The 21,615-nt window shown below is 58.7% G+C and overlaps 11 protein-coding genes and 1 pseudogene across 12 annotated transcripts; 5 read left to right on the top strand and 7 right to left on the bottom strand.

Moving 5' to 3' along the window:
* On the bottom strand, positions 1-650 carry SDRG_13163 (hypothetical protein). The gene has a single exon (XM_008619244.1). It carries the CDS (start codon positions 621-623, stop codon positions 6-8), a length of 618 nt encoding a protein of 205 aa, XP_008617466.1. The 5' UTR covers positions 624-650; the 3' UTR covers positions 1-5.
* Positions 651-1,424: 774 nt separating this feature from the next.
* Positions 1,425-1,496, bottom strand: SDRG_13162 (annotated as a pseudogene). Its single transcript has one exon. The product of its transcript is annotated as a tRNA-OTHER (tRNA).
* Positions 1,497-2,462: 966 nt separating this feature from the next.
* SDRG_13161 (hypothetical protein) lies at positions 2,463-4,250 on the top strand (the record flags this gene model as incomplete). The annotated part of the gene is made up of 3 exons (XM_008619243.1): positions 2,463-3,121; positions 3,191-3,281; positions 3,387-4,250. 3 exons carry the CDS (start codon positions 2,463-2,465, stop codon positions 4,164-4,166), a joined length of 1,530 nt encoding a protein of 509 aa, XP_008617465.1. The 3' UTR covers positions 4,167-4,250.
* A 283-nt stretch (positions 4,251-4,533) lies between these two features.
* SDRG_13160 (hypothetical protein) lies at positions 4,534-5,937 on the bottom strand (the record flags this gene model as incomplete). The annotated part of the gene is made up of 1 exon (XM_008619242.1): positions 4,534-5,937. The coding sequence occupies one exon, from the start codon at positions 5,935-5,937 to the stop codon at positions 4,534-4,536; it is 1,404 nt and encodes a 467-aa protein (XP_008617464.1).
* Positions 5,938-6,259: 322 nt separating this feature from the next.
* On the top strand, positions 6,260-8,344 carry SDRG_13159 (hypothetical protein; the record flags this gene model as incomplete). Its single annotated transcript, XM_008619241.1, has 6 exons — positions 6,260-6,499; positions 6,549-6,698; positions 6,744-6,959; positions 7,009-7,157; positions 7,205-7,405; positions 7,456-8,344. 6 exons carry the CDS (start codon positions 6,260-6,262, stop codon positions 8,342-8,344), a joined length of 1,845 nt encoding a protein of 614 aa, XP_008617463.1.
* A 55-nt stretch (positions 8,345-8,399) lies between these two features.
* On the bottom strand, positions 8,400-9,042 carry SDRG_13158 (Ras-like protein Rab-31; the record flags this gene model as incomplete). Its single annotated transcript, XM_008619240.1, has 2 exons — positions 8,400-8,603; positions 8,653-9,042. The coding sequence occupies 2 exons, from the start codon at positions 9,040-9,042 to the stop codon at positions 8,400-8,402; spliced, it is 594 nt and encodes a 197-aa protein (XP_008617462.1).
* A 1,109-nt stretch (positions 9,043-10,151) lies between these two features.
* Positions 10,152-11,912, top strand: SDRG_13157 (hypothetical protein; the record flags this gene model as incomplete). Its single annotated transcript, XM_008619239.1, has 4 exons — positions 10,152-10,280; positions 10,326-10,521; positions 10,569-11,489; positions 11,546-11,912. The coding sequence occupies 4 exons, from the start codon at positions 10,152-10,154 to the stop codon at positions 11,743-11,745; spliced, it is 1,446 nt and encodes a 481-aa protein (XP_008617461.1). The 3' UTR covers positions 11,746-11,912.
* Positions 11,913-12,273: 361 nt separating this feature from the next.
* Positions 12,274-14,925, bottom strand: SDRG_13156 (hypothetical protein). Its single transcript, XM_008619238.1, has 14 exons — positions 14,804-14,925; positions 14,713-14,758; positions 14,535-14,663; positions 14,108-14,488; positions 13,982-14,066; positions 13,872-13,936; positions 13,749-13,820; positions 13,595-13,699; positions 13,276-13,545; positions 13,159-13,233; positions 12,966-13,105; positions 12,826-12,921; positions 12,684-12,783; positions 12,274-12,637 (listed from the first exon to the last, which is right to left on the bottom strand). Exons 1-14 carry the CDS (start codon positions 14,842-14,844, stop codon positions 12,347-12,349), a joined length of 1,896 nt encoding a protein of 631 aa, XP_008617460.1. The 5' UTR covers positions 14,845-14,925; the 3' UTR covers positions 12,274-12,346.
* A 293-nt stretch (positions 14,926-15,218) lies between these two features.
* Positions 15,219-16,030, top strand: SDRG_13155 (hypothetical protein). Its single transcript, XM_008619237.1, has one exon. It carries the CDS (start codon positions 15,289-15,291, stop codon positions 15,943-15,945), a length of 657 nt encoding a protein of 218 aa, XP_008617459.1. The 5' UTR covers positions 15,219-15,288; the 3' UTR covers positions 15,946-16,030.
* Positions 16,031-16,129: 99 nt separating this feature from the next.
* On the bottom strand, positions 16,130-16,583 carry SDRG_13154 (DNA-directed RNA polymerase I, II, and III subunit RPABC2). Its single transcript, XM_008619236.1, has one exon. It carries the CDS (start codon positions 16,543-16,545, stop codon positions 16,156-16,158), a length of 390 nt encoding a protein of 129 aa, XP_008617458.1. The 5' UTR covers positions 16,546-16,583; the 3' UTR covers positions 16,130-16,155.
* A 918-nt stretch (positions 16,584-17,501) lies between these two features.
* SDRG_13153 (hypothetical protein) lies at positions 17,502-17,801 on the top strand (the record flags this gene model as incomplete). The annotated part of the gene is made up of 1 exon (XM_008619235.1): positions 17,502-17,801. One exon carries the CDS (start codon positions 17,502-17,504, stop codon positions 17,799-17,801), a length of 300 nt encoding a protein of 99 aa, XP_008617457.1.
* A 1-nt stretch (position 17,802) lies between these two features.
* SDRG_13152 (hypothetical protein) lies at positions 17,803-18,354 on the bottom strand. Its single transcript, XM_008619234.1, has one exon. It carries the CDS (start codon positions 18,286-18,288, stop codon positions 17,902-17,904), a length of 387 nt encoding a protein of 128 aa, XP_008617456.1. The 5' UTR covers positions 18,289-18,354; the 3' UTR covers positions 17,803-17,901.
* Between the last annotated feature and the right edge of the window lie 3,261 nt (positions 18,355-21,615).

Here is a 21,615-nt window from a genome sequence, read left to right as displayed (position 1 = left end):
TAAAGTTAGAGCGTCGCGGTCATGACGAAATTCGGGAACGAGTACTCTTCGACAGTCGTCGTCGCCGTCGCTATGGTGCGGAAACCGAGTTTTTCATAGAACGAGACGTTGCGCTCGACTTGGGTGAAGAGCTGGACGGTCGCGCCTGCAGGAAGTGCGTCGTGCAGTAGACTTTGCACAAAGCGCGTCCCAATCCCTTGTCCCCGCAGCGTCGGGTCCACCGCGAGCGCCTGCAGCATGTAGGCGTCGGGGCCGGCGCCGTGAAAGTCGCCCATGAGCAACTGCAGCCGGCGATACGCCGTCCAGCCAATGTAGTAGGGTGCGAAAATGAAGCCGCTCACGAGCCGTTGCCACAGCGTTGTGGGGGCCGGCGCGCCGACGCCGGGCGGCGACAGAATGCCGTGCGCGATGACGCGGCCGGTGTCATCGAGGTAGACGTACGAGGCGGCGACGTTCCCGGACAAGCGCTTCTCGGTGAGCCACTTTGTGATGACGTAGCGGTGGTCGGCGCTGTCCGGGTCGATCGCCACCATGGGCGGCTCGTTTTGCATCGAGATCGTGACGAGCTCGAGGAGCTGTGCTGCCTGCGACGACGTCAAGCGGGACGCAGGTACAAGCTCCATGTTGTGATGTGAAGACGGAGGAAACCGATGTGAGAGCTATTTATGCCGCCGAGTCTTTACCGCACCAACGACTCTCGAAGTCATGCCCGGAACATGTGGCAGTCACCTTGCTCGGGGGCGCAACCAGTACCTCAGTAAATACTGCTGCGATAGTCGTATCGCCAATAGGACTGCAGTCATCATCATTGACGACAGTGCATGCGAGGCCCAGTGCTTGGGCGACGACACTCGGGTCGACCGCCTCCGATTGTGCGGAGATCTACTATGGATGTTGGTTGGGTGGTCGAATTGATGTCCCAACATCCAAAACAAATAGGGGCAAAGACGCGCTGGACATCTTGCCCGATCGCTCGAATGCATTTTTGACACTGCTGCGCTCAAGGTCCGCCGCCCAGTGCTGGCAAAGCCCTCGCGTGGCCGACTGAGGCAACAGTCTTAGCGTCTGCTGTAGCTTTGCAGGGCACTCGCGCGCGACGCCACGAGTCTATTCGAGGGACGTCTCGATGGCGAGCGACGGCGATGCATGACAATGAAAGACCGTCTGCAGGACCACAAAGCGAAGTAGCCAATGGGGCGAGTGCTCGAGGTGGATAGTCACTGCAAAGATCGTCAGTGTCGGAGAGATACTGTGCCAACCGCTGCTCAAAGTCCCGGTAGGATGGCTCCAATGGTCCAACAAAGCTCTTATTGGCCTTTGGTCCGCGTTGTTGTGACGTGGCAATCTCTGCGCGCTCCACAACGTCGTGCCAATACTCTGGGGCGTCACGTTTCCCTCGCTCGTTGTATTTAATCAGAAAGTGGTGCTCTCTCCGGGACTTGAACCCGGATCTACCTGGTGGTAAACCAGTGTCTAAACCGCTAGACTAAAAGAAGTCGACAAGAACACCACTTCTTGACTTATTTCGCACCCATGGGCGAACACCAGAGGCTGCCAGCGAATATATTTGGCGATTGTATAAAATGCTTACGATTGCAGAATTAACGCGCCAAAGATTCTCATTGCACTAGTCTACTTAACCCGTTCGGACGTGCAGATTTTCAAACCCCAGAATTCCGAGACTTTGTGGTATCGAGTCTCCTTCACCAGGCGCGTGCCTCGCGCTGATGACAACCCATTTTGTCTTCTTCAGACTATAATAACGTTCGACTCGCCTACTTTTTGAGACGCCGCACCGTGCGGGGCAACAAGCTGGCACCTTCACGACGATGTCGAGATATTGCCGACGCACATCGAAGCCAGCTGCCCCTGGACGTCTCTCACCGCCTCTCCAACCACCGCGGGGTTAGCTTGCTGGTCCATTTTTATCGCTGCGTCCACTCGCTTCAACCGCCGTCGGCGAGCGTCCCAACGACGAATCTGTACAAAGTACAGCGTCGAGGTCGCGACTGACAACCCCAATTCATTCTCTACCACCCCAGTACCAGTAGAATGTACAACGCGATGAGTTGTTGGGCGACGCAAGGACGGACCTCGGCCAGTGCGTTGTGGGCCACATGGTCGCCGCTCGACCACCGAGTGCTACAACCCGACACAGCTCACGATTGTAGAAGTAAAATTTTGGGCTCATCCCAGGACATCGTAGCCTCCATGCGGCCATCGGCACGACGCTGTTGTCGCCATAGAGCAGCACGATAGAGCTAGTACACTTGTATAACGAGTGGGGATTCTCCGCGTCGGACATCCAGCTTTGCCCTTCTCCGTGTATTGTGCTGGCGATACAACCCGGTACGACATAGCATACAAAACCCAAGTATATTTCGCCAACGACGAAGGCCCAGCTGGTTTGGCTAGCCGGTGCAATTTTGCGTTTATCATTTGGCAAATCCCACCAAGCGGAAATGACTGCGTCGGCGCTGCTCAGCACGGGCGCGCGGCTCCTCCAGGCGCTCACGTCGCTCGCGACGCTCGTTGCGGTCTTTATGGCCTTTGACTCGTTCACGTTCCGCGACAACAGCAAGAGCTACCGCTTCATTACGGTGCCCATGATGATGACGCTTGTCGTCGGCACGGCCGGCTTCCTCTTCGCCGCGTCCTACAGCCTCTTTGTGCTCGCGCTCGACCGGCTGCAGCCCGACGTGCTCGTTGAGCGCATCGTCGACGGCCTCCTCGCGATCGCCTTTGCGCTCTGCGGCATCTTCATGGCTGGCCTTGGCGGCTGCGGCGCCAATGACCCGACGCAGTTCCACTGCGATACATACAACGCAACGATGGCGCTGACGTTTGTCGCCGCCGTCCTCTTTGCCTTTGCGATGGTCTATAGCCTCCTGACGACCGAGATCCCGCACCCGGACGCCGTCGAGAACCTCGTGCCCCGGGGCAACTATGGCCGCGCGTCGTCGCCCGCGCCACGGAGCCCAAAAGCCGACGATACGCTCACGATCATGCCCCGCGGACAGTTTGGCTCGGTGCAGCCGCCTGTCCGTGGCCACTTCAAGCACGGCGGCGACCAAGACAACACGGACGAACTCGTGCCCCGGGGTAAATTCGGCTCGATTGTGTAGTTTGTACCTTGTCCTATCATTAATCGAGTGGCGCCTTGCGCTGTTGCTTGTGCTCTTATGAATAGCACGCTCGACCAGCACGTTCGACGGGCCGGCTCGACCAGCGATCTTGACACGCTGCGTGACCAACCCGCCCCGTCACCGCTTGTGGACGAGGTCGCCTTCCCAGCACTGTCTCTATTGCACCACAAAAGGTCAAATGCAAGCACTTGGTGACTCGGTGCCAGAGAAAATGAGACGGTAGTGATAAATCCGTGTCAGCTGGGCTGCCTGACGATCGCCATTGGCTCGCCGCGCGTTCTCCAGGTCCAGGTGGCCGTGCCGGTCGCGGGCAGCGCTTGCGGTGGCATTCGTCGCAGCATGCCCCGGCGCACAGCGCTCCTGATCCTCCGCGGGCTCCACGCCCTCGGCGGCGTCGCTCTCGTCGTCAGCACCATGCTCACCTACGGCACCTTTACGCTCGTCGACGGCGACCGGTACCGGTACGCGCAGACGTACCAGTTTGTGAGCGTCGTCGTTGGCTACACGTCGGTGCAGATCGGGTTGCTCTACCTCGTTGGCGTCGGCCTGCTCCGCCAGCCAAGCGTCGACATCGTGCTCGAGCGCTTCATCGATGGCATCCTCGTGCTGTGCTGCGTCGTCGTCGGCTACATGGCGCAGCGCAAGGTCGCTTTGTGTGACGTGACCATGGCGTCCTACCACGTCGCGTGCGCGGGCCTCGACTGGAGTGTCGCCGCGTCCTTTGGCCTCGCGACCCTCTTCGGCCTCTCGCTAGGCTACAACTGCGTCATGCGCCGCCCATCACACCCGGACGCCGTCGAGAATCTGGTGCCCCGGGGCAACTATGGCCCGCAGCGCTGCATTCCGGGGAGCATCCCGATGCTCAGCCCGCGCGGCGACGACACGACCGGCCGTGCGCTCGCCACCATCGACCAAGACAAGACGGAAAATCTCGTGCCCCGGGGCAACTTTTCGCTCGCCGAAGACGACGACGTCGACAAGACCGAGAAGCTCATGCCCCGCGGCGAATTTCACTTGTAGTCGTTATTAGTTGCTCCTTTGTCTAGTCGTCGTTGGATAGTAGTTTACGAAGCGTATAAGAAGAAGACTTCTGCACTCACCGTCCTTGTCTTGCAAACGACTACGTAGTAGCTCGGTAGTTAGGGCTAGTCGCCCGTGGTGGTGTCGCGGCGGAGTAATCGTGCGGCGACGGTGACGCGCCTCGTGACTGCTATCGTCGGTCGTCACAGCACACGTGCGTCCACCTGTGTCAACGTGCTTATCTCTGGCTCGCGCAACTACTCGAGCACATGCGTTCCTTCGACTAGACTTGAAATCGAGCGACTAACGCATTCGATTCAAGTAGCATGCACAATGGACTACGCTCTTGCAGCGCGTGTTTAGTAGATTAGGCGACGAGGGCAGCCTCGGCCTGGCAAAAGGCCGCGCGCGCGCCCCGGCGGAGCCCGGGGTACGCACTGCGGAGGCGCTCAAATAGGCCAACGTCCGCTTTCTCGGCGGCCGCGTACAGTGCGCGGGGCGTGAACCCTTCGCTGCGGTGCGTCACCAGAAACTCGACCACATCGGCGTGTCCGTTGGCCGCGGCGCAGTCGATCGCGTCGGTTGTACAGCCCTCGGTTCGGTGGTGATGCAGGTGCGCGACCACGGCCAAATGGCCGGCCTTGGCGGCGCCGTTCATTGCGCGCGTCGTGCACCCTTCGTCGCGGTACGTATCCAAGAAGCGCACAACGTCCAAGTAGCCTTTGGACGCCGCCCAGTCCATCGCGAAAACCGTGCAGCCTTCATTGCGCGCGTCATGCAGAAACGTCAAAATGGCCAAGTGCCCGTTGAGCGCCGCGTTGTTCATGGCGCGAAATGTAGCGGCAAAGCCGCGTGCGTGGAGGTATTGGACGACCTTTAAATGGCCGTTCTTGGCTGCGTCGTCGATCGCATACGCCCGGCACCCCTCGCGCCGATGCGTGCAGAGGTACTCGACGACGGCGAGGTGGCCGTTGGCTGCTGCCATTTCGAGCGCACGGGCTGTCGCCTCCTGCTGCGTTGCGTGTAGAAAGGCGACAATGGCCAAGTGCCCAGCGGCGGCGGCACCGTCGAGCGCAGCCACCGACGCGCCTTCGCTACGGTGCTGATGCAAGTAGCGGACGACCTCTTCATGGCCGTTCGAACTCGCCGCATCCATGGCCAGGACGGTGGCGCCGCAAGGGTATGCCGCCGTGTGGAGCGCTTGAACGATGCGGAGATGGCCGACGCTGGCAGCCAAGTCCAGGAGGTTCGTGTCGCCGTCGTGGACCAGACGCGCCGGTGTGAACCGAGGGTACAAGGCGGCAAAGATCGCGTCGTGCCCGAGCTCGACGGCGTACTCGAGCGCTCGCATCGGCAGCGCATCGCTTGGCACTGACGCCACGAGCCGCTGAAGGCAGTCGATGGCACCGTAGCGCGCTGCGCACGTGATGGCGAGCGGCGTCGCTGCGTCTGGCGCGTAGCGCAGCCAGCCGGTCAGCGCCGGAACGTTGTTTTCTCGGATCGCAAGATGCACGTGGTACGCGATTTCGTGTGCCACGCACACGGCAGGGCCGCTGAGCGTCGAGAGGCAGAGGCTGCTCGGTGTGTGCTCGCACGTGCACTCCGACGCCATCGCTGCGTGCGCGCGGCGGCCGTGCTGTGCCACAAGCCCGCGCCAGCGGCGCCGAGCCGCCAAGTACGGGCGAACGTACGGCAGAAAGTCGTAGCGGACGCCGTCTTGGTACTCCACGACGAGCGGCAGCAGGTGCGAGAGCACGTCGCCGGCGCCCATGGGACAGGCCAAAATGCGCTTGGATCTTGGTGGTCTTGTTCGACGACCAACACTCTGCTCCCAATTTCATCGACTAAAATCACCCCACTTGTAGACAGGCCAGCCACCGACCGACCCGTGGACCCAGCTCGTGGACCCATATGCCGGTGGGCAACGTGAGCCCGGCGTCGGCAGTAGCGCTTGGTACGGTCTAAGATGGACGTCTCTATCCGAGTAGCAGGTTGGCGCCGTAAAGCACAAGCAACCGACCGGTTCTTAAAAGCGGCACATGCCACGTTTAAAAAGTCCGATTTGCCTCAATTTGCATTTTTGAATTTAGGACATGCTGTCAGCCGCGCGCCGATGCATCCTCCCGCGGACGGTCCGCGCGTCCGTGCGCCTCTTGGCGTCGTCGGCCGAGCACGTTGAAGCTGCGTGGAGCGCGATCCAGCGCGCGCCGATGCCCGCCCCCGTGAGCGACTACGTCCGCGTGTGGTACGACTCGATGGCGGCGGGCCGCCCCGCGCTGACACAGGACGTGTGGATGGCCCTTGAAGATCGCTTCCCGCACGAGCTCTCACTCGTACACATCGTTGTCCTCGCCCATACGTCGTCTTATCGCAGTGTGCTAGGACATGTTTGAAGCCACTGCCGCGGCGCTCCTCGGCCACGACGACGCCGCCGCCGCTAGCCTCTACGAGACGCAATGCCGCCAGCGCGCCGACAAGGTCACCGACACCTTTCGCGACATTGCGGTCCGCGCGTACTGCAACCTCGACCAGGTAGTCATCGCTCCTCTTTCCTTGCTCGTCGCTCAGGCGCTTCAGGTGGACGACGCCATCGCGATCGTCCGTCAGCAGGTACACGCAGACATGCACCTGCAAGCGCGCGTGCTGTACGCCTGCGCGCGCCTCGAGCGCCACGACGACTGCGAAGAGCTCTTGCGCGCAATCGACGCGGCGCCGTCGTCATGGACGGCCAAAGGCTGCGACAACGTCCTGCGTGCGCTAGGCAGCCTCTACCCGATCGACCGCGTCTTCGACGTACGTGCTCTGTCCCATCTCCACCGCAGACGACTTTGCGTGCGTCTAGTTCTTCTCGCGCATGCTGGCGCAAGGTATTCTGCCGACGCCGACGTCGGTGCGACTGCTCTTGCAAGCGTGCCTCTTCAACCACCACAACGCGCACCTCGAGCGGCTCCTGCACAACATCCCCAAGCTCCAGCTGCCGTCCGACGCGTCGTACGATCGCCCCGTCGTCGATACATCCTTCAACTATTATGCTCTAGACTTGTCCAGGCGCAAATTGCGGGGCACGTGCACTTGGGCCATGCGCTCGAGAACGTGCTGCCTCTGACCGCGACCTTGGCGACCACGCACGCCACCGACGAGAAGACGCTGCCGACGCTCTACGATGTCTTCTACACGGCCATGGACCGCGACGACTTGGCCTCGGCGATCACCGTGCTCCATCAGCTGTCGCCTTTTCCGTACGTTCCATGGTGCTCCTAGGGTTCGGTGCTAATGTGATTGAGGGTAGGGTCCCGTACACGATGCTCTACGCGGTACTCGACGCGCTCCCGGAGGACGCGACGGCGCTCTGGGCGTCAACGGCGTCGCTCCTCGAGACGACCCTGCAACACCATAAAGAGGAGGTACCATCGCACTTGGCCGTGCCCGTGCTCACCGCCGCCCGCCGCGCCAACGACGACGCGCTCGTCTTGCGCCTCTTCCACGCGCTCGCGTCAACTGGCGTGGTCCCCAACAAGACGACGCTGAGCCTCGTCGCGCAGAGCTGCAAAGCGCTGGATGACGCCGACGACGCGACACGGCAATCGATGGTCGACGCCGTCAACGCCGTGACGTCCTCGTCGTCGTGGTCGAGCGACAGCAGCATTGCCAGCACGCACTTGGTCTCGATTGCGTCCTTTGGCCGCGCACCGGGCGACACGCTCCTCGCGATCCTAACGGCCTCGCACGCTTGGGACCCGATGCTGGTCTCGGCTGCGCTCTCAGCGCTCGGGCAGATTGAGGACAGTGACCGCATCCAAGCTGTGTTTGCCATGGCGGTCGACAAGTCGGCCGTCGACGCCCGCGTCGAGACGCAGTACGTGCGCCTCCTCGTCCGCGTCGGCCGCCATGCGAGCATGAAGGCGCTGGCGGACGTGCTCCCGACGGCCGAGATTCCGGTGCCGCTACTCGACGAAGCACTCGTGCTAATGATGCGCTGCAAGCGCTACAAGGTGGTCATCCGCCTCCTCCCGCAGGTGCGCACGCGGCCCGAGACGTACGTCGCGGTCTTCCACGAAGCGCTGACGTACACGCGCTCCAAGGTGTGGCTCACGCGGCTGTACGAGATGGCCAGACACCGCGCGCGCCTGCCGGAAGCCGACGTCGCTGCGTACCATGCACTGCTTGCGCAGGCTTAGCTAGTTGAGGTTTGTCGTTGGGTAATATTAGTCACACAAAAGATGAAGAAGCGAATTAGCAGCATCCGCCCTTCTTCTTGCCGCCACCGTACGGGTCGACGATCTCTGGGAGCGCGTTGTTGTCGCCCGCGGGCGACGGCAGCTGCTGGCTGATCGTCTTGAAGAGGTCCGAGACGTTCGTATCTTCCTTCGCACTCGTCTCGACAAAGACGGCGCCAATCTCGTCGGCGTACGCCTTGGCCGTCTCCGAGCTCACTTCCTATGGCATTGGCATCAGGAAAGAAGGTCGGGTCGGCGGCGACGCGTACCCGCTTGTCCTTGAGGTCCGACTTGTTGCCTGCGATCGCAATCACAATGTTGTCCGGGCCGAGCTGCTTCAACTCCTTGACCCAGTTCTTGAGCGTCTGGAGCGACTGCTTGCGCGTAATGTCGTAGACGACGATCGCGGCCGCGGCGCCGCGGTAGTACATGGGCGCAAGCGAATGGTACTTTTCCTGCCCGGCGGTATCCCAGATCTGATACTTGATGGCTTGGTCGCCGACGAGCAGCATCTTGGACATGAAGCTCGCGCCGATGGTCGACTCCGAGTACGGGCGGAAGTTGTTGGTCACGAAGCGGAGGACGAGCGACGACTTGCCGACGCCCGTATCGCCGAGGAGCACGACCTTGACCTCGCGCGCCTTGGTCATCTCGGCCATGTTCGCGAAAAGGGATTCTGTCGGCGATTCAGCCAAAGACCGTTCCCACGGGTCGTACGTTACGTTCGAACGGACTGTTTTACTTGTTGTCAGTATACTTTGAATGTACGTGTACGTGTGACAGCAAAACGTACCTTCATTTTCCAGCCAATCCGCAGCCGTGTCGGACTTAGTTTTGACCAATGATGGAATAGCACCGTGTGTGAGTTCGCTCCTGTACCTTACCCCGAAGTCCGCCAGGTTGTCTCGCAGTGACAATGTTCTCCATGCTTTGCACTCTGTCCACGCAGCAAATATCGAAGTGTTTGCTAGTGAACGTCGAGGACAATACTCATCCGAATAGGCATTCTAGATCGCACCAGTGCTAACGTATATTCATCCGGCTGCGCGATTACCGGTAACCTCGCGCAGCCGGAAGAATAGACACCTCATCAAGCAAGTTCCTTGACGAGGTAGGTGCAATGAGATCTTAGCGCACTCGTTAGCACACCGCTCGCTTGTGTGTACTACAAGCGACACGGGAACAATGCTAGACGCGTCGACCTTGACGTCACTGTCATGGCGTCGAGTCCCAAAGATACTTTTTTGTCCAGTGGCCGGAAATGATGACACCCCCGTCGTTCGTCGTCGTCGTGCGTGCCCATCTCCGTGGTCCAAGCTTATTTGGGTGGTCGTCTTCCTCTATCCTACCGGTTCTATCCCAGCCACCCACAGCTAAAGTGGTCTTCCTGCCGAAGCCGGCTACCGGTATTCGAACACGAGCAAAAACGGATGTTCGCGCAAAAGATCGCACTTGCCACTGGTGCTATTAGACCTTGCCTTGATGTTGCGTCACCGTAGTACTGTGGCAACACTCTCGGAGGCTCGGAATCATCGGTCCAGGCGTCGCGCGCTGGCCATTCAATGGCGTCCAAGATCGCGCTGGAGCTTGAAGTCGCGTTGACCGTCTTTAATTTATCTCTCCTCGCTTCTCTTGCTTTTGGTATGGTGAATTGAATCTTGCATTTAAAAAGGGCACTTTGCCCTTGGATACGCGAGCTGTGATTGGTCGAAACCCGCGCCATCTGGTGTCGTCGAGCCAATCCGATGGTGCTGGCATTGCACAATTCATGGCGTCGGACGAAGCCAAGCCGCTCAAGTCCAAGGACGAGTATGCGCTCGACGTCGAGGTGACGACCGAGGTCACGCCGTGCGCCCGCCACGAAGCGTCCAAGATGTTTCACCTCGCGTACCCTGTCGTACGTCTGCTCTATCGCTTCGGTTGGCCCACCACTCAGATCTAGTTTTTCGCCTACTTGCTCGAGACGCTGCCAGGCACGATCTGCGTCTCGCTCGTCGGCCACATGGACTCGAGTGATACGAATCTGTACATCAATGCTGCGTACCTCTCGGCCACGGTGACCAACATCACGGCGCTTGCGATCGGTTTTGGCCTCGCGTCGGCCATGGACACGCTCTGCTCGCAGGCGTATGGCGCCGGTACGTGCATTGACTCGTCGTAGCCATTCTCCAACGGCTTCCATTAGGCAAGCTTGAGAAGCTTGGCATCTACCTTCAGAGCGGTCTCATCGTCCTCGGCCTCTCGCTCTTGCCGATCTGGCTCATGAACCTCCACGCCGACTCGATCCTGATTGGTTTTGGCCAAAACCCGGAAGTCGCGGTGCTCGCGGGCGACTTTTCCCGCATCACGATGCTTGGCGTGCCCTTCCTCTTCGTCTACGAGCTCCTCAAGAAGCTCATGCAGGCCCAGAACATTGTGCTTCCGATGACGTTCATTGCGTTTCTTGGCGTCGCCGTCAACATTGCGACCGGCTACTACATGACGTACTACACGTCGTACGGGTACCTCGGCGCGGCGATGGGGCGTGTCGTCGGCAACATTGCGCTGCCACTGAGCATCCTCCCGTACCTATACTGGAACCAAGACAACACGTCCTTGTGGTGGCCTGGGTTCCAGTGGAAAGAGGCGACCGACCACGTCTCGCTCTTCCTCTCGCTCGGCTTTCCGTCAATGGTCATGCTCGCCGTGTCGTGGTGGGCATTTTGCTGTCTCGCGTTTCTCGCAGGCCTCCTCCCCAACAGCATTGAAGCCGTGAGCATCAACTCGGTGCTCGGGAACCTCCTCACGGCCAGCTTTATGATCTTCCTCGGGATTGCGATCGCGGCGAACGTTGGCATTGGCAATTCGCTCGGCGCCAACCAACCGCGCCGTGCCCAGCTCATCGCGCGCCTCGCTTTGTACGGCGGCTTTGGCTCGGCCGTGCTCATGGGGTCGCTCTACGTGCTCTTCCGACACCAGCTGCCCCTCCTCTTCATCAGTGACGAGCTCACCGTCCAGAGCGTCGCCGCGTCCATCTTTTTCATGGTGCCGCTGCAGGTCTTTGACGGCCTCAACGGCATCTGCGAAGGCATCTTCCGTGGCCAAGGCCGGCAGAAGATCGCGGCGGGTGCGTCGTTGATACATTCTTGATACAAACATGTCTCACAAAATATCTCTGCCTAGTGATCAACATTTGCTCGTACTATGGCATTGGTCTGCCGCTGGCGTACGTTGCGGGGTTTCTCTGGGACTACAACCTTGGCGGCGTCTGGCTCGGCTTTACTGTCGGCTGCGGCACGTGCTTTTTCATCTTCTACGCCATGATTCAGCGCACCGACTGGGCCCAACTGGCCGCGATTGCCCGCGCCCGCGTCGCGCTCTAAGTCGAATAAGGCACCTGTTGTACTTTTGATATACTATTCTGGATGGATCGCTTCGCAGTACACTCCCAGCGACCAAGTCCAACTCCCACACATCCAGGCGTAGCGCGACGTATTTTCTACAGTCTACATTGTTAGTTTTCGTGGTATATGTGGTGTTGCATTGCCGACCTCTGTGTGGATGATGCGTACCTGGGTCTGCGACGACGGAGGTTCTTTGCTCAACATTCAGGATTCATCGTAGCAGTTCACCACCGCTATGATGAATCGTGCCATCGTGCACTCGCCGCACGCGTTCAATAGTCCTCTCGACTGCAAACGGCGTGCTGCTGCTCGGTCTCTTCTAGGAGTACGGTCGGCAACGATCGTTCTCCATTTGACCGAGGTGCCAGGTTCCCCGTCCTTGCTGAGTACTACCTCGTCGTCCCTCCCTTTCCCGCTCTTCGTTTTTTGTTGCACCCCCTTTCATGTGCATCGAGACGTGACGACATAAAGCTGTCGTACATCACCTTGACCCTAACCCTCGTCTCCCGCGCTTTTTGCGCTGCCAAAAACAAGTCTCGTTGACAGGCGTGTTATTAAATAGCTCTACTAAGGACAGGTGCTACCGGTGATGCATGCTCGTCACAACTTTGCGGTGGCCTTGGGCTTCGAACGGAAGCGTAAACAAGTGCGCGAAGGCGGACGACGCCTTGGCCACCGAGGACACCGTGGGTCCGACGTCCACGCGACTTTTCCTTGGTCCGATGAGAGAAGGTCGGATCTCGTGCATGGGCTTGTGCGGTTGCACCGGTGCCGTGCCACCATGTGGCGGTAGCTCGTCAGGCGCCGTCGCCTCGTCGTCGTCGTCATCGTCGCGGATTTCGATCGTGATGCCCGAGAGCGATGAAAGCAGCTATGCCTCAACAATCAACAAGTCGCTTGCAGCGAGGCCGACGCACCTGCTGGATCGCTGCTGCCGGTGCCTTCTCGGTGACTTCGTCTTTGGCGCTTTGGGTGATGTCGTGGAGCTGCCGCTTGGTGACCGTGCGGCTCGATGCGCTACGCACCGTTGAAGAATCTTGGCTTTGAGTAGAACCCTACCTCGTGCTTGCCAACGAGTAGATGCTCGTTTGCCGACTGCTACCACTGCGAAACGAGATGCAGTCGTCGTCCAGCGCGACCCCATTCTCTTCGTCGCTACCTTCCATGCTTGCTTCACACTTCGTGAGATCGCTACGTACCGGAATGCCTGAAGGGTCGCGTCAATGGTGGCGAGTCGGTCCTTCTTGTAGCGCTCGTCGCCGCCCGCCCACGCCGACGGAATCACGACGGCGCCGTGCAAAACTGCGTTCGGGTCGGCCTTGCGCGTCTCCAGCATCGTCTAAAGCCGTTGTACGGTGCTACATTCCTGCTTCCTGGCAGCACGAGGTCTACCTCTAACGTCGCGTCGAGAGCGGCCAAGCGCGCTTCGTCTGGTGCGGCAAACGCCGGGCGTAGCGGCTCGGGCTGCTACGCGATTTTGCAACTTTCGAGCGTATTCCTATGGCGTACATCGGTGGGGGCGGCGTCGTCGACAAGGAGCTGCGCCACACGCGCCTCTTCGTTTCGCGTCAGGTGCTTGCCCGCGAGCTTCATTTCCTTGTTGCGGGCGACGAAGTCGGTGGCGTCGTAGCTCTTGGCGGCTTCGACCTTGTCTTTGATCCGCTGGGCGACATTGGTGCGCTTCCTATCGACAAGCATGAGCGTCATGTGAGGCCATTCGCGGTACGCTGAAGCCGGTTGCGACAGGAACGGCTTGGCGCTCCACGAGCCGTGCAGCTTCTACCGCCGCAGGTTCCATTCTGTCCTACGGCATCGGTGGACGACACACCTCGTTGAGACCTTCGAGGATGAGGTCGTTTTTCCGAATGAGAGCAATGCCCTTGGCGATCTTCATGTTGAGCTCGGACGGCGCGTCTTCGCCCGGGATGCTTCCCTACTCCCCGCGTCGTCAATACCAGCTCGAAATCCTGCAAAGGTCCAACAAAAGCGTGGGTGCGCGCGAGGCCGTCGTGCAGCAGCGCCCGTGTCCACGGTGTGGCCGACGTATCTTGCACCTGCGCCAAGAAATACGTTCTTATCGCATCAAAAATAGGATGGCGTCGCACGTCTTTGCTCGTCATGAGGGCCACCACGTCGTTGTAGTTGTCGGGAAACGCCACGATCGTCTCGCCTATTGCCTGGCTCGTATCCCCTCGTTAGACATCGCTGTTCACACCCGTGTCGTCGGCTTTGGCGTGCAGCGAGTCGACGTACTGTCGCAAGTCGGCCTCGAGCGCTGCCCGCGCCGCCTCGGCGCTCGCCTGCACGATGCATCAGAATGTGGTGTCGTTGGCAAGGCTACCATTTGCTGGCGCCACTGAGCGTAGTAGCCACCGCCGTCGACCTCGGGCGTCGCCAACGGGGCAGCCGGTGGCGTGGCCTCTGGGTTCTCGTCGGTGTCGGCCTCGGGCTCCTCGTGGCCCTCGTTTTGGTTGGGTGCACCTGCGCGCTCTTCCGAGTCGTTTTCATTATCAACTTCCGGCATGGCGTCGCCATCGATACTACTTGCGTCGTCCGAGTCGGCCGCAGATGTACAGCTGGGCTCGGCGCGGTCGAGCTCGGAGCGCGCCGATGGCTTGCTCGCCGCGATCGCCGATAGCATTTCGATTGCATTGACGCCGGCCATGTTCATTGACGGCGAAGGACTTGCATCCTCGCCGTCGTCGCAGCTCTCGGACGCGTCCTGGAGTCGGATATATGGCAATGGGTCGCAGGAACAGCTCACGTACGGCAGGCTTGGGCGGCGAGGCGGGTAGGTTGGTCATAAAGAACACTTGCGGCGCGTCGCTGGGCGCCGTCTCGGGCGGCGGTGTGGTCGCTTTTTGGGGCAGCGACAAGATCTTGTGAACGCGCAGCTTCTACAACGTCGCCGTGAGCGTGGCAACGTCGACGACGCGTAGTAGCTACCGGCGTCGTCGCCGGGCGCCCACGCGACGAAAGCTTCGGACTCGCCCTACACCAAGCGCGTCGGCGCCAGGAGCGCGTTGACAGGACGTACGCTGGCGACGGTCCATGCTCCGAGCGCGGCCGCGGCTCCATGGCAATCTATTTTTAGCCCTCGGGTGCCACGGCCAATCATCGACGCGAACCGCGATCTTCGGGCGTCGCCCTCGTCACAAGCACAAGGTCAAATCTGAATCTCAATACTACATTTTTGATATTCATGACGTCTCAAATCGCCCTTGCCGAACGAGGTCTGAACATCATATTTTGATGTTGAGTGGAATGGCGTTGGTTTCTCCAGCTTGCGAACACCTCGTGGTGCACTGGACCACCGGCGGGCGTTGCCCAAACATAGAGCTCGAGCAATTCTTCGATCGATGGTATCGGTTTCTACAGGTAGCAGCAGCAGCCAACCCCGAGGAAGACCTTCGATGTATGCATTTTGAGAGGTATTTATGGATCTTGAGGAGGCGCGACCCGGCAAACCGACGCTCTACGTTCCTCAGCAACGGTCACTTGCGAAAACCCAGCCCGGCACGCATGAAGTGGGTCCTCATCTGCGCGCTGGCGGCGCTGCTGCCTGCGATCGAAGCCTACTGCCCCAACGGCTGCAACGCGCAGGGTACGTGCGGCGCCAACGACAAGTGCACGTGCTACCTCCGTAACGACGAATCGACCGACCAGTTCCAGCCCATGTTTACAGGCGCCGACTGCTCGCGCCGGACGTGCTCGCGTGGCGTCGCCTTCGTCGACGTCCCGACCGCCGACAACGTCGGGCACGCCCTCGTCGAGTGCTCGAACCGCGGCCTCTGCGACTTCGGGTCGGGCATTTGCCAGTGCTTTCCCGGGTACGAAGGCAAGGCGTGCGAGCGCATGAGCTGCCCGAACGAGTGCAACCACCACGGCGTGTGTCTCTCGCTCAAGAGCATTCTCGCGTCCAGCGCGCAGGCGCCCGGGACGTACACGTTGGCGTGGGACGCAACCAAGTCCTACGGCTGCGTGTGCGACCAAGGCTATCGCGGCCCCGACTGCTCGCTCAAGGAGTGCCCGAGCGCGTCCGATGTGCTCCTTGGGTACGGCGCCAACGAAGGCCGCGACTGCGGCGGCCGCGGGACGTGCGACTACGTCACGGGCGACTGCCAGTGCTTTCCGGGCTACTACGGCACCACGTGCGGCTTCCAGAGCACCGTGCACTAAGCGAGGACGCACCTTGTACACACCAGACGCCTTGAATAGTGTTACCTCGATATATACTGCCTTAATGCCAATGGCTTGACTGTCATGCTGCTTGCGTCGTCGTGCCCGCAATGAGATCGCTAGTGTATCGGCGCGATCGCTGGCGCTGCATGGTGGCCATGGCATGCGGAAGGAGCAGATCGCGTCGAGAGTGCAAAGCGTGTAAGTTTATTATTCAATAATGAGTTCGTCGATGGACCAGTCCTCGTACGAGCCATCGGGAAGGTACCGGCGGATGATGATCGGGATCTTGCGCTGGCTGAGCTCCTTCATGGCAATCTTGAGCGGGTCCGTCTCGCCTTCAATGTCGACCATGACCGGCGCGTTCATGCTGATCTGTAGCGCGCGCGTGCCAAGGACGCGGGCGCGCTCGTACTTGGTCATGTAGCGCGTCGTGATGCGGTGGGCGTTGGGCTGCTTCTCCGACTCGTCGAGGAGCGCGACGCCGTTCTCGTGCTCGGCGCCATCTTCCATCTCGTCGAAGTTCTCCATCTCTTCCTGCTCCTCGTTCACATCGTCCATGTCGTCCATGGCGGCGTCGTGGTCGTACTCATCATCCATCGCGCTCGTGTTGGTCCCAAGCAAAAAACCGACTGCTCTCTTCACCAACCAGTGGCGATTGGCCGGCTCCAAACCTCTCGCTTCGAATCTCTCTCATATTCAATATGCATCGAAGAATTTAATATAAGAGGTTTACCTGTAGCAATAAATGTTTAAACACATGCATAACAGCTTGTTTTTTGTAAACTGCTCGTATTCTCCTAGTATTTTATTTGAAATCGTTACATAACAGCTTGTTCTTTGTATGGTAATCAGATTAATAATGTATACGTCGTGTTCTTATTTTAAAATGGATCGCAAATATAAAAATATTGTTCGCGCGCTTTTCTGCTGTGCTGGCAAGGGCAACGAAGCTCAGTGTATGGACCCTTGGTGCTAGGAGCCTGCTGGAGTCTTGTTCGCTCGAAATCACAGGACCCATGCCACAGAGCTGTACGTAAGGGACATGCGTGCAAGCGTTATAGCCAAGTGGGACTTGAGAATCGAGTAGAAGTGGCGATCTCGCCTATTGTTGTATGGAGGGATTTCGATACGAATTATGAGTAGCCGCCCAGCCATTTACCAAGTGGCGGGTGGACAGCTGCGGTGCCTTCTAGTGCGTACACCACCACGACACTTGTGGCCGAAACAGGCGCCGCCCGATGTAGTCATACAAGCAAAAGTGCGCACACGGTGCTACTCAAAGACCGAGGAGGGTTGGCTACTTCGTTGTGTATCACGCTCTCATTGCAGCCGTTCGACTGACGTCAGCACGCACGAACCATGGCTGGAATTAGGGTGCGATTCCCTCTGGGTTGTCGCGTCGACGGAAAGATAGAGGTTGTGGTCAGTCTGGGTCGTGGTACGCGACGCTTTGCTGGCTTGGAATCAGTACAATCTGTCACCACCACCATGTGCGCTTCTCTCCCTTCCACGACCTGTCCGATTCCTCAGAGTTCAATTTCCGACCAAGTGTCATGGTCGCGTCCAGCAGCAAGCAAGGCATCGTGCTGTTCCACCCGGACGACATGGAGTACAACCCTGCGTATCGACCCCGGTCGGCGTCGCTCACCATTGGCAAGATCCATTCGATCGAGACGCACACGACGCGCGCGAGCTTGCACGACAAGCCGCGTCGGCGCGGGAGCAGCAACTTCACGGACGACGTCGACTTTGTCGACGACTGCCCTGTGCTGCAAGAGCCGTCCAAGCTCCACGACAAATGGAAGCTGCATTTCACTCGGCTTTGGCTCAAGCTGCTGCGTGCGAAGGCCTGAGGTGCGTGCATCGTATTTGCATTTTGCGCAGATCATGGCTCTATAAATTAACTTAAATACGAACGTCGCTTCCTTTTACCAACGAAAGGCCAGCGGTCTACTACCACAACGTACGCGAGAAGATACGCTGCAAGAAATTCGGGAGGACGCTGCGGCGACGGAGGCGGGTGTTGCGCCGCGACGAGAAGAGCTCGTCCTCGAGGATCGGGCAGTCTTCGACCTCGAGCATGTCAAAGTCATCCTGGCAGATGGAGAGGACGTGGTAGCTGCTGCTCTCGTCGTCCGTGACGTCGGTCGCGCAGTGGCTCACGCGGTGCGGTGCCGGGGCGACCACGGCAACGCGGGACGACATGGTGAGGTCGTAGAGGTGCTCGAGGTCGACGCCGGCGTACGTGTCCTTGGTTGTGATGTCGTCCGGGTGGAAGAGCATGATCTTCTTGCGCGACGCGACCTTCTTCATGCGGCCCGACTTCGTCTTCGTACGCATGTCGGCGCAAATTACGAAATGCACCAGAGCCAGCGAAAACAATGGTCGTGTCCCGTTGCCGATCGATGAGCTGCAATCTGGTTTCTCCTAATTGCCTTTTCCAGGTGTGTGTATACGATGCTGGGACAAGCGTGTGAAAAATACGCGGCTTGGTTTCACACCCGATGGAGTTCGTCCAGCATTATAGGGTTGAAGCTAGTTGCCCTTGGGTCTGCACGCGCTCGTCGAAAGCATGCAACGTTGTCTCCGTGTCTATGGCACCGTGTCGAAATTGATTGCACCGTAGCATTTCCAACTGAGCAACCTTGGCCGCAGTTGATCCATGTCAAAGGACCACATCTGGCCGTCCACTCCAAAGAAAATGAAGCTGACGGATGACGTAGCGACGTTGCTGCTACTCGTAGTGCGAGGCGCAACGACGGCGTCGGTATGGGCCACCACAGCCATGCCGAATGCGATAGAAGATGCCTTGTCCATCAGCGCAAACTACTGATCGGCAATACGACGGCACGCCACGTGACAGAGCGATCATTTCACGGGGCTCAAACAGTGCAAACAACGAGCCTACTTGATCGATATAGTAACGTTAGCTGCGTCGGGCTCGTTCGGCGTAGATCTCTTCTTCTCTCGATGCCCATGCGACGACGAATGCAATGGCGATGCTTCGCGAAGGACGGGATGGCGCCAGGTCAGACAAGTTGTCGGCGTTGGTCGAATAAACCACGCATGTGTGTTTTGTGGAAAACCCATTGCTACGAGCGATGGACACATTGCCGGATTGATGGCGAGGCCGACACGACACGTGGAAGATATTTGGGTGCAAAGCTGTCACAACGTACATACCATGAGTGCAATGTCATCATCGTCCGTGTCCAGTCGCAGCCTCGGATGACTCGACATAAGGACCAGCCGCGCGGGATGAGATGCCGTGTACATGCATGCAGAAATGCCCAACGTGGTTCAGGACCCTTCTCATGGCGCGCGCGATGGGCGACGGGTATGTGCACATGACGGTGGGAAATTGTCGTGTGCTGACCCAGGTGTCTTGTTTTCGGCGCTGAACTTTTTCGGAGAAATTCGCGCAGTCTTCAGCGCAACCTGGATGAGCCCGCACCCCTCGCAGCACAGCGTCCCACGGAGCTCGCAACACACAACGCTATCCAGACAGTACGCAGCCTACTGCTGCGTCCACTACTCTCGTACATCCCAGTACACCCAGCACCTTGGCTACCGCTATGCGTGGAACCCCGCAGTTGGAGCGCGTCGCCTCATGTGGCCGAGCCGCAAGTCTCCCGATATATTTTACCGTAAATACGTAGGATATTGTGGCTTTCATTGCATTTCACTTACGCTAATAGTTATCAACCCAGCGGGCAAACTCATACTGGTCAAGAAAATGCCGACGGTTGGGCAACGCTCTCGCGTCTTTGTCGTGGACCAACTTATTGCGCATCGCGATGACGTACTCGAAAGCCTCAACCTGCTTCGGATGCAAGTTATCCCGTACCGACCTCAGCAGGCCAGCCAGACTAGATCCGCTTGCGTCGTGAAACTCTCGAAGCACGCGCTCCAAGTTTTTGCTGCACTCGATGACGAGTTGATAGTCGTTGGATGGGTACGGAGGGCACGAGTGGATCGTTGCTGGGAAGATGACGGCGCCGCACTCGCAGTATTCCTCGTCCGCCGTTGTGTTGAGGTAGTTGACCCGTTGGCCCGGCATTGAGAGGGTTCGAGTCGTGGTACTGAGGCAAAGTGAGTTCTCTGACTCGACTAGAAGTGTCAATTCGGTACTTGAACTGCAGACTTTGGGATTGCCGACTCTTCGTTGGTTCTGGATCTTTGGCTGTTTCCACCCTTTCCTTCTGTCAAGCTGGCACTTGGGGCAGCGAAGCACAAAGCAGAGGAACGAAGCTAAGAAGAGGAAGAGGAAGAAGAGGAGGCAAACGGGCAAGCGGGAAGCTAGCCAGAACGGAACCAGAACAGAAGTGAGGGACCGTGAGGTCCCCACGACCAATGGCCCGGAATGTATTCAGAACATTATGGGACATACAAACTACGAGAGAGGTGGGCAAAACCTCCGAGTGGAGGGAAAAAAACCCTAACCTCAGTGGGAAAACAGCCAATGTAAGGGGCTGGACAAAACCACTCGAACGAAAAGTGACGAAGGTGTGTCATCTTCGTGTCGGCTGACGAGCCTCTGGAGGTGCTCTCCCAGGGGGATGACAACCCGCCGGAGGGAAAAAAGTGCTTTTCGGACCCAGAGGAGGTGTACCACTGTACCCATGATGACTAATCAAGGGCAAACTAATTTAACGTACCAGTTGTCGAGTGTTTGACCTTTTTAAGCAACAAGTGTGTCGGCCAACGCAAAGGTCGTGCGTGAGTCCGTCGCCATCATCAGATCGCGGCTCGCTGCGCGTTTGCGCCCGGCGCTTAAGCACACAATAGCCTTCTTCCCCATTGCGGCAGTTCAGCAAGCCTGCAGTTGAAGCAGGATGTCGAGTTGGTGGCAATTCAAATTCGAACTCGTTTTATCCGGATATGATATCTTACTGGTCAAAATGATTTCCAGTAAGCCAATCACAACGCCGTACCATCCTCTCCGAGCATAGCTCATGGAGTTCTGTGCGGATTCGCGCGCGAATTGAACGCTTCGAAAGCTTGCGACAAATGCCAGGCACGCCGTCAATTGTTTTTTCGGTTGGCCTCCGCAAGCCCAAGCACGCTCGATTTCTGCGATCTCGTTCGTGCTGATTGGCGTATTTTGGGTTCCAAGCCACAATGTCGTATTTGATTCGTCGAACGGGAACCACGTGGTTCGGGAATGTATGTCGCGAGGTTAAAGGTCGCTGATTGGCTGGATGCCTGACAAAAAGCGACACAAAAGCCATTTTTCTGAGGGGTTGTCATCCCCCTGGTGCTCTCCTGACACCTTCATCCAGTCTGAGGGTTTTGCCACTGTAGGAGTTTTGTATCGGAGCTTGAGACCCGACTCCCGCGTCTCCGTGAGCTATTGTGTGGTGTATCCCTTCTCTCCTCTGGTATGTGCATCACTAGCCTACACGTTCCGGTAGCTTCGACAATGAACGATGCTTGACGCTTGAGATCAATGCAGCGTAAATGAAGTTGGCAAAAACGAACGCACAGGTAACATGACGCCTGAATGCAGTGATATCAGCACTTGTCGTTGGAATAAATGAGCTGTGTGCGCTCGCTATCATGCAAAAATGCAACCTCACTGCAGGCTTGCGGGCGTGATGCGACTGAGAATATACTGGCGCCATGCCACGATGGCGCCATTTCGAAAGAAGGTGCATATACATCCGG

Source organism: Saprolegnia diclina (genome assembly GCF_000281045.1).
Source record: "Saprolegnia diclina VS20 unplaced genomic scaffold supercont1.56, whole genome shotgun sequence".
Taxonomy (NCBI): Eukaryota; Oomycota; class Saprolegniomycetes; order Saprolegniales; family Saprolegniaceae; genus Saprolegnia; species Saprolegnia diclina.
This window is presented reverse-complemented; position numbering and strand designations above follow the sequence as displayed.